Source organism: Cyprinus carpio, chromosome A3 (assembly GCF_018340385.1).
Source record: "Cyprinus carpio isolate SPL01 chromosome A3, ASM1834038v1, whole genome shotgun sequence".
NCBI lineage: Eukaryota > Metazoa > Chordata > Actinopteri > Cypriniformes > Cyprinidae > Cyprinus > Cyprinus carpio.
The window spans coordinates 1448985-1459652 of NC_056574.1; the positions used below are offsets into that span (position 1 = coordinate 1448985).

General features: G+C 39.3%; 1 protein-coding gene across 1 annotated transcript; it reads left to right on the forward strand.

The window, feature by feature from the left end:
• The first annotated feature begins 3408 nt into the window (after nucleotides 1-3408).
• Nucleotides 3409-5329, forward strand: LOC122138893 (piggyBac transposable element-derived protein 4-like). Its single transcript, XM_042733939.1, has 3 exons — nucleotides 3409-3707; nucleotides 4635-4820; nucleotides 4906-5329. Exons 2-3 carry the CDS (start codon nucleotides 4693-4695, stop codon nucleotides 5312-5314), a joined length of 537 nt encoding a protein of 178 aa, XP_042589873.1. The 5' UTR covers nucleotides 3409-3707; nucleotides 4635-4692; the 3' UTR covers nucleotides 5315-5329.
• Nucleotides 5330-10668: the final 5339 nt, after the last annotated feature.

Sequence of the window (10668 nt, forward strand, 5' to 3'; positions counted from 1 at the left end):
TGGTAGCAGTTAGATTATTGTATTAAATGCAGTGTGTATGTATAGTCCAGTGTTGAACTGTTGAAGTTAAAGTGCAGTGTGTGGCATACCATATGGTGGGAGTATTCTGTAGGGTGCTGTAGGGTGTAGTAGTTTTGACTGTTCATTAGTCTGGTAGCCTGAGGGAAAAAGCTATCCCTCAGTTGGCTAGTGCGGGATCGGATGCTGCGGAGACATCTTTCTGAGGGCAGCAGAGAGAGCAGTCTGTGGAACCGGTGGCTGGAGTCACTGATGATCCTCCGGGCTTTCCTTATACACCACCTGGTGTAGATGTCCTGGAGGGAGTGAAGCTCACCTCTAACAATGTGGCGGGCAGTTTGCATGACCCTTTGCAGAGATTTGCGGTTGCCAGCGGTGCTGTTTCCAAACCAGGCAGTGATGCAGCCCATCAGGATGCTCTCCACAGTGCAGGTGTAGAATGATCTGAGGATGCTGGGGCTCATTCCAAACTTCCTCAGCCGTCTCAGGAAGAAGAGGCGTTGATGTGCCTTCTTCAGCACTGCATCAGTGTGTTTAGACCAGGTGAGATCTTCACTGATGTCAACGCCGAGGAACTTAAAGCTGTTTACCCGCAATGGGTGTGTGTTCTCTGCTCTGTCTCCTAAAGTGAAGTGTGACGTGACATACAGCCAAGTATGGTGACCCATACTCAGAATTCATGCTCTGCATTTGACCCATCCAAAGTGCACACACACACAGCAGTGAACACACACACACCGTGAACACACACCTGGAGCAGTGGGCAGCCATTTATGGTTCTCCTGACACCATTTAGTCAGGGTGCTCACCTCCTCTCTGTAGGCCGTCTCATCGTTATTGGTGATTAGGCCTATCACCGTTGTGTCGTCAGCGAATTTGATGATAACGTTGGAGCTGTGTGTGGCTGTGCAGTCATGTATGTACAGGGAGTACAGGACTGGGCTGAGGACACAGCCTTGAGGAGCACCAGTGTTGAGGGTCAGCAGGGGATGAAGTGTTGTTGCCCATTCTGACCACCTGACTTCTGCCTGTCAGGAAGTCCAGGATCCAGCTGCACAGAGATCTGTTTAGTCCCAGAGTCTATAGCTTCGCAACAAGTGTGGGAGTCTGTATGTTTTTGATTGGTTTGTTGTATTGAGCTTTGAGATTTCTCACATAAGTGTTCTTATTTTCCAGGTGGGAGAGAGCAGTGTGTAGGGTGAAAGCAATAGCATCGTCTGTAGAACGGTTGCTACGATATGCAAATTGTAGCGGATCCAGTGAGGCAGGCAGCACAGAGCAGATGTAGTCTCTGATGAGTCTGGGTGTAAGAGCAACGGGCCTTCAGTCATTCAAGCATGTGATTTTATTTTTCTTTGGTATGGGCACAATGGTGGATTTTTTGAAGCACGAGGGAACCACAGACAGAGAGAGGGAGAGGCTGAAAATGTCTATGAAAACTCCAGCTAGTTGGGATGCCATCAGGACCCACAGTCTTGCGGATATTCACCCATTGGAAGGATCAGGTTACATCCGCGACAGAGACAGAGAGTGCACTCACCTCTTCTGCAGCAGCCGCGGGAGTGCTCTCTGTGTGGGCGGTGTTGTGAGCCTTGAAATGAGCATAAAAGTTATTAAGCTCATCCGGTAGAGAGGCGGCAATGTTCACAGTAGCTGATTTATTCCCTTTAAAATCTGTGATGTTATTAGTGCTCTGCAACATGCTTCTTGCGCTGTTGGTGTTGAACTGTTCTTCAACTTAGTTTTTATTTTGTCATTTGGTGGCTTTGATGTATTTCCTGAGATCGTACCTGGCTTGTTTGCAATCATCAGCGTTTCCGGATTTAAAAGCGGATGTCTGCGCTGACAAGGCTGCTCGAATATTGCTATTAATCCACAGTTTTTGGTTGGGGTATGTACGCGGATTGTTTTTGTCGACAATACATCTTCTACACACTTCCTGATGAAACATGTTACAGTTTCTGAGTATGCCTCTATGTCATCATCAGACGCGGCCCGGAAGATGTCCCAGTCCACGTGATCAAAACAGTCCTGTAGTATAGCATCTGATTGGTCCGACCAGCATTGAATTGTCCTGAGGGCGGGTGCTTCCCGTTTCAGTTTCTGCCTATAAGCGGGTACTCACTCAACTACAGTATTTTCTGAGTTCAAATTCAGTATACAAACTGTTCAGTCAGGTTATAGAAAATTACATAGCATTGAATCTGCATTATTGAAAGTTACAAACGATATTATGCTGTCTTCTGATAATGGGAATGCTGTTGCTTTGGTCCTTTTAGGTCTCAGTTCAGCATTTGATATGGTTGATCATAAAATTTTAATTTCTAGATTGGAAAGTTATGTAGGCATTGAGGACATCGTTTTAAAATGGTTACAGTTATATTTAACCAATAGGAAGTTTTCTGTATGTATTGGAAAACATACTTCTTCAGTAGTACACCTCTCCTGTGGTGTTCCACAGGGATTGATCCTTGCTCCTACACTTTTCTCTTTATACATGCTACCACTGGGATCCCTGTTTTTCCCTTGTTTCATTTATATGCTGATGATACCCAGTTGTATCTCACACTTAAACGTAACGATTCATGTTCTATTGAGGTTTTGCTAGCATGCCTACGGGATCTGAAATCATGACTTTCGCAAAATTTTTTGGCCTTAACTTTTTTTGTTTAAAGTGTGATGGTTTATGGACACGCAGTGCTTTGATGGTTAACTTCGTGAAACACCAAAAAAAAAAAAAAAAAAAAAAAAAGTGAAACGTGTTAGCTGAGATTCTTGCGATTCGAATGATACTAACTATTTTAAGAAACCATTAACACAGCAGGTACAATCAGTGTCTTTGTCTGACCAGCAACAACCAAAAAAACAATAATCGAACTGAGGAAACTCACCTATAATGCCTTTAGTTCGTCCAAAAATCCATTACATTCCAAAAAAAAACGGTGTAGTTACACTGGAAAGGGTCCAGACTATCCAATTCAGTGAAATATTTAGTCCATAGCAAATGTATATGTTGATAAACATCCACAGACTGAAGTAGTATCATTTCAGATTAGCCAATAGAGCAATCAATACATCTGTGTTTTCTCACGTGTAACTTGTGTTTGCCTGCACAGATCACAAAAACAATGGTCTTAAAATGGCCGCTGAACTCTGTCCTTTTGATAGACACCTCTCTTGAGCCAATATCTGCTTCTATGAGGTGTTTATGGCCAGTTATAGCCAATAAGCTTCACCTTCAATGGACTGTTCAGCCTCTCTTTGATGGACCAATAGATCGAGCCTATTGCATCAGAGTTTGGAAATGACGGTCGTTTCTGATAGCCAATGAAATTCTGAAAAGATTAATATGCATTTTTAGTCGGGGGGATCAAACTATCAACACATAGCTCCGTGCGCAAAGTGAGAAAGGAGGTCGTGCGTCATGCGCCATGGGGCGGGCGTAAAAGACACTCATATAGTGGACCGTTCTCAGAGAGTTTTTGAGCTTGGAGAAAGTTTGACCAAGAGAGAAATGGCGAAGAGAACGACGAAGACAAACTTTTCACTCGAAGAAGTTGTGGAACAATGCACTCGGCGTGACAGTGATGAGTCGGAAGATGACATTACTGACGAAGAGAGCACGTCTCATCTGTTGACTCCATAGCGGAGGATCTGTTTTTGGACGGGGAGGACGTCACTCTCGACAAGTAAGTGTTTCATTATATTTGATAACATTTACTGTATGTACTGAGGTATGTGGTGAGACCGTGTCCGTGTGTTGGTTCATTTATTCGCTCATACAAAAGTTTGGTTTTGGTGCGCGCATGTATCCATGGCTGTGTTTGTTTGTTTGTGTGTTTGAGGCGTCATGCTTTCGACCGTGTTTTGGTTAGCGCGTGTATTCATCCCTTTGTTTGTGGGTGCGTTTGGAGATGCGTCATGCCTTCGACCGTGTTTTTGTGTGAGCATGTATCCATGCGTTTGTGTTTGTGTTTGTGTGTGTGTGTGTGTGTGTTTGAAACGTCACGCTTTCGACGGTGTTTTGGTTAGCGCGTGTATTCTCATACACGCGCTAACCAAAGATGAGTGCCCATCCTCATCTTTGACTCTCCTCTGAATGGTATCCCCAGTATGGGCTGTGTGGATTGTTGAACATAAACACATCTCTTGTGTCTCTCCACTGGCTCCCAGTCTTCATCTGATTCAGTGTCAGGTGATTGTCTGTGATAATGATTGTCTGATTGTCTGCGTTTGGAGATGCCTCATGCCTTCGACCGTGTTTTTGTGTGAGCATGTATCCATGCGTTTGTGTTTGTGTGTGTGTGTGTGTGTTTGAAACGTCACGCTTTCGACGGTGTTTTGGTTAGCGCGTGTATTCATCCCTTTGTTTGTGGGTGCGTTTGGAGATGCGTCATGCCTTCGACCGTGTTTTTGTGTGAGCATGTATCCATGCCTTTGTTTGTTTGTTTGTGTGTGTGTGTGTGTGTGCACATGTATACTCATGCACCGGTGTAAATGTCTATTTGTTTGATTGCATGTTTCTGTTTATTTATGTGTGAGCATGGGGAAAAAAAGTAGAATACAGAAAAGATGTAAATGTTTTGTAAAATTATTTATTTTATTTTTTATCACAGACAATCACCTGACACTGAATCAGATGAAGACTGGGGAGCCAGTGGAGAGACACAAGAGATGTGTTTATGTTCAACAATCCACACAGCCCATACTGGGGATACCATTCAGAGGAGAGTCAAAGATGAGGATGGGCACTGGGTGTTGTGGGACATCTCTGTTCCACCAGCAGTGAAAGAGTACAACCGGTAGGTGTTATATAATCAACCATCTTTTAATCTATTTGAAAATAAATAAAATGTGGCTCAATGTTGTTTTGTTCTGTCCATACAGGTGCATGGGTGGAGTGGACCTCTCTGATGCCCTGATCAGCTATTACAAAGTCATCCACAATACCCAGAAGTGGTACTTCATGGACATTGCCATTGTGAATGCCTTCCTTCTTTACAAGGTTATCACTAAAGGTAAAGGACAGGTACCAATGCACCAGAAGGCATTCAGAGAGACTCTTGTTGAAGAGCTGTCAGCGGTAGCAGCAGTTGACAGACCTGCTCCATCGCCCACTCCACACAGAGCACATCACAAGCCTGTACATATAAGTGGAGACAGAACCACAGGTCGTCTGAGGTGCAGACATTGCCATGCAAAGACACCTGTGAATTGCTCTTCTTGTGATGTGCCTTTGTGCTTTTTGCCAAGTCGTGATTGTTATAATGAGTGGCATGTTGCCAATAACCTGTAACTTTATTTTTTTGTAAATAGTTATATAGTGTAATACATTAGTGTGTTTTAATACATATATATATAAAACATAGCACTTGTTTTGTCTCTTTATTTGCACAAAGTTTAGTGTCAAGAATTGAAAAAACAAAAATGATTGACAGTGAATCTGGATAAGGAATATAATAGCTCTGAGTGTAACCTTTCATTAGAGACCAAAATTATGACTGTAAGTTGAAGCATTCAAAAATTACAGCCTTTTATGTGTCAATGGTTACAAAGGGCTATTTGGAGTCTCCAAGTGTCCTTTTTTTGGGGGGAGCGCCTAGACATAAACTTATATAAATGTGTGTAAAACACTAATTTTCTAAGGTATTGTTATAAAATTGGTAAATTTTGCTTGGTAAGGCTTCATGCTTTGATCCCATTGTGTTTTCCAGCTAATAGCTCCCAACTATAGTCATCTGCAGGCATCTATTTACAAATAAAATGTAAGCGGAATGTTTTTTTTCCCCCTTTTTTTTACTGTGTTCCAAATTATATTACTCAATATCAGTAAGACTTACAGTGATTCTGACTATTTAGGAAGAAACCTTAGAGTGTCACCTTTCAAAATATACCAAACCATGCATATACTCCAAATGGTTCAAGAACAATGTGCAATTTACTTTGGGTATGTCTTTTTGTAGGCGGTTTGCTCAAATTTTACCGGATCTTTAAATAAGAAAAAACTGAAGTTGTATTATTTGGACCAAGTGACTTTTATGATCATGGTGATCTGGATCTAGGCCTTTTAAGCTCTCATGTTACTCTGTGTGCTAAAATCCTTGGCATTTATATGCAAATTGTATATGCAAATTGTAGCGGATCCAGTAAGGCAGGCAGCACAGAGCAGATGTAGTCTCTGACGATGCCATCAGGACCCACAGCCTTGCGGATATTCACCCATTGGAAGGATCAAGTTACATGCTACCACTGGGATCCCTGTTTTCTAAACATGGAGTATTGTTTCATTTATATGCTGATGATACCCAGTTCTATCTCCCACTTAAACGTAACGATTCATGTTCTATTGAGGTTTTACTAGCATGCCTACGAGATCTGAAATCATGACTTTCGCAAAAATTTTTGGCCTTAAATGAGAAAAAACTGAAGTTGTATTATTTGGACCAAGTGGCTTTTATGATCGTGGTGATCTGGATCTAGGCTTTTTAAGCTCTCATGTTACTCTGTGTGCTAAAATCCTTGGCATTTTAATTGACTCACGACTTTGGTTTGATAAACAGATTAATTCTGACGTCAAATCTTTTTCCATTTACGCCGCCTTGTAAAAGTTACAACTTTTCTCTCCCTAAAGAATTTTGAAACAGTTATCCACGCATTCATTACCACACATCTTGACTATTGTAATTCACTTTATTATGGAGCTAATAGTTAATTTATTGGGGTTTAAAGTTTGTTCAGAACGCTGCTGCTAGGCTGTTGACCGGTAGCAAAAAAATTGATCGCATTACTCCCATCTTGATGTCTCTGTGCTGGCTACCGCTTAAATTTAGAATGGAGTTAAAAATTTTAGTCTTCATTTACAAATGTTTACATGGCTTAGCTCCAGGCTACCTTTCTGTTTTGGTACTCCCTCATAACCCAGCTAGGTCACTTGGGTATGGGGATCTTGGATTACTCCCTGTGTGTAGGACTTTGCTAAAACATAAGAGGGGACAGAGCCTTTTCAAGCGTTGGCCCCAAACTATGGAACAGCTTACCAGTGTCGATTTGAACGGTATCATCTCTTTCTACCCAGGTGGAAAAGACATAGTATTAAATGTATTAAAAATATACTTGAAATTCAAGTAGTATGTTTATTAGGGCCAAGCACCGATGGTGTGAGGACCCTCTTGGAATTGCTCTGTTTATTATTTGGGCCCGAGCACCGATGGTGCGAGGACCCTCTTGGAATTGCTCTGTTTCTTCTTCTTCTCCTTCTTCTTCTTCTCCACAATGAATCACATTTTTGAGAGCCTAATCATGCTCTAAAACTCACGAAACTTTGCACACGCATCAGAACTGGCGAAAATTTACATCTGATATAGGTTTCAGAAGTGGGTTCACGCACATGTTTGATTAGAGTCTTGGCCTGAAGATATCTTCATGTTCATATTTCGTTATAGTTATAGCACCACCTACTGGCAACAGGAAGTAACATGTTGAAATATTCTCAAACATGCTAGCAACACTAAGTAAGTGCTAAAGCATGCTATTGATGCTATGAAACAGGAAGTTGTTGTAACTCATGCATATAATGTCCGATCTGCCCCACATGTTTGATAAGAGTCCTGGCCTGAACTCATCTTAAGGCCAATATTGATTTATAGTCATAGCGCCGCCTGCTGGTGACAGGAAATTTGGTACAAATATTTACCATTTTATAAGCATATTTCCCAAAGTTTGCTGTTCACCTATGGCCACCGGGTGGAGGTGAGCCGGGTGCGAGGGCCCTTTCATCGCTGCTTGCAGCTTTAATAATACACTTGTATTCTGTACATTTGTTTATTTGAAGTGCATTTAAAATATACTGATTTGCATTTTAATATATTTCTAAAAAGTATACTAGAAGTACTTTGGTAATAATTATATGCTTAGCTACACTTTTAAGGGATATGCTAAACACAAGCATACTTTTAATATATTCCTAAAAGTATAGTAGAAATAGTATGTTAATAAATATATTCTTAGTTTCACTTTTAAGAAATATACTAAACTTAAGCATACTTTTAGTGACATTTTAGTGTATTTACAGAAAACACACTTATGTTACTCTTACTTAAAGTATATTTTATGCGTACCATGTGTCACGGTTGGTAAACCGTGATCTCGGGGTTTTTCACTATGTGGGTGAAGTTTGTGTGTTTCGCGTCAGCACTGATTGTTTCATGTGGGCGTCTCCGCTAATTGTTATCAGCAGCAGCTGTCACTCATTACTTCTCCCTATATATTGCCCGGTCTAGCGTCTTGTGTTTGTCAGAGCGTTGTTTCAGTTCCGTGTCTTATGTTCTGCCCTCCTTGTGTTTGTTTCTTCGTTGGATTGTCTTGTCTCCCCGGAACCCCGTCCACTCATCTCATCTCATCTCATCTCACCGCTGGATTCTCCACTTACCTTCTCGGCTCGCTTCCCCACAGTTCCTGTGTCACCCTCTCCTGCTGCCAACTCACCACCTCACCCCGGATCCTCTGTACACCTGCATCTTCCCGGACTGTGTATCCCCAGTCAAGTATCACCTGTGTTCCTGTCTTCATGTGCCTTGTTTATTTTATTCATTAAAAATCACTAACTCACACTTGCTTCCTGCCAATCCTTTCACCAGTCGTTACACTATGTGTAAGAACATAACAAAATGATTACACTTTTAGCGGGATTTTAATGTACTTTATAACAATGTGTAGGCCTACTGCAATATATTTTAAATATGTATGTATTAATATTTTTAATAACATTTTATTAATTCAAATTTTAATAATTAAATTGGAAAAGTACAATATTTTTTTTTTTTTTTTTTTTTTTTTTTTTTTACATTTACAATGTACAAACCTTTGTCAACTATTATTAAGCATTGCAATACTTAAAATATGTTGTTTAATATGTATGTTAAAACGTTATACTTTGGTTGATTAGGCTGTTGTCATAATACATTAATTGTAATACGCTACTACTGAAATTCCCACAAGGATTTCAACATCATATCTGAAATGCTTTAAAAACAAAACAAAACAATTTAAATTCAAACTCAAACAACACACTGACTAAACCTGATTAGTTCCAGAGCCATTGAATGGTTCTGATTGGCTCATATGATAATGCGCTAGGTGTTCTGAAATATTCAGTGTCTGAGATATTTGGTGTCACTGGGCGGAGCATACATGGATATTCATGAGTTTCCTGTTTTGCATTAAAACGACTCTGTAAATATTAGTTCGTTGTCACTGGATCACAAAAGATTTTCAAAAAGGTGTGTTTCAGCATAGAATGATATTATACTTTGTTTATAAATGTTAATATGCAAAATAATTTACAGATTGTGTCATGGTTAGTGATTGTCCAAATTATTTACCTTAGGTATATGCTCCAATAAATGAGCCTACAACTATTAAGCATTTTTATAATATTCTTATTTTACCTTGAGAGTCCCTAAAATGTGTAGTTTAATAACTTTGCCAAAATGTATCTGTTGTGCCATAAAGTTTGTTATGATGATTATTCTGTGCCATTTCTAATCGTTTACTCAATCATTCAAAAAAGTTTTTAATAACAAAGTGAAGACTGAATGTTTTTTACACATATGAACTGTAATATAACATTTTATTTTTTTTAGCCCAAAATGATACATTTAATGGACAAAATGCAAGATTGTAAAAATGACTTTATCCATGTGATTTTTGTCTTTAATCACATACTGCATTGTGGAGCACTGTGATTCAGATAAAAATGATTTTGACTCAAATGTGTGTTGGTCAAGTTGTGAAATCAGCAACGTTGCAGTACTTTAACAATATTTTTCTTATAACAATTAAAATGTTTTACATTTTAATAACAAATGGTAAATCAAACCATACAGTAATTTGTATATTTTCATTTTAAAGATAAAAGTAGATTCCTTTTGCTGATTAAAGACAGCAACTGATTCTGTTAAAGTTTTATTAACAGATGTGGTGAAGGCATTACATAAATAAAATTTTTCAACACACCTGTATAAATATAAAATACATGGTCATGTAAAAAAAAAAAAATAAAAAAATAAAAACAGATGAAAGCTACACAAGTGTCTACTTTATATGCGTTTAGGGATAGGCCTACTGATCAACACAAGATAGTTAATGTTATGGGATTTTTGTGGGATTTCTTTGGTAAGTAATATCTCTTATGGATCTAAAACCTGTTATAAATTCCTATATGAACAACAAATGGCAAATAGAGTTTTATAAACCGCCAACAAACTCAATGAAATCAGTCTAAATGTTGGGAGAAGAAACACACTTCCAAATCAATGGGACCAGATTGTTTATACCCATTGCAGAATAGGCCATTCAAGAATGACCCACATGTTTTTAATATTAGTAGAATATCCACCAACATGTTCTTTTTTCCAAAACCCTTTATCCATGAAACATATTTTATAAGGTCGTGCTTGGTTTGATTACCTTTGATTATCTTGATTCCAAAAGTGTGGAATTTATTTGTTTAACTTGGTCATCATCCACCATCCCCTGCATCAGATTAAAACAAAAAAAAAAAGAAAAAAAAAGTTAATTCTGAGAACGTTAACCCATGTCTAAATGTATGTGTGCAATAGTGGCCTCATATACGACATGAGAAAATTAAAG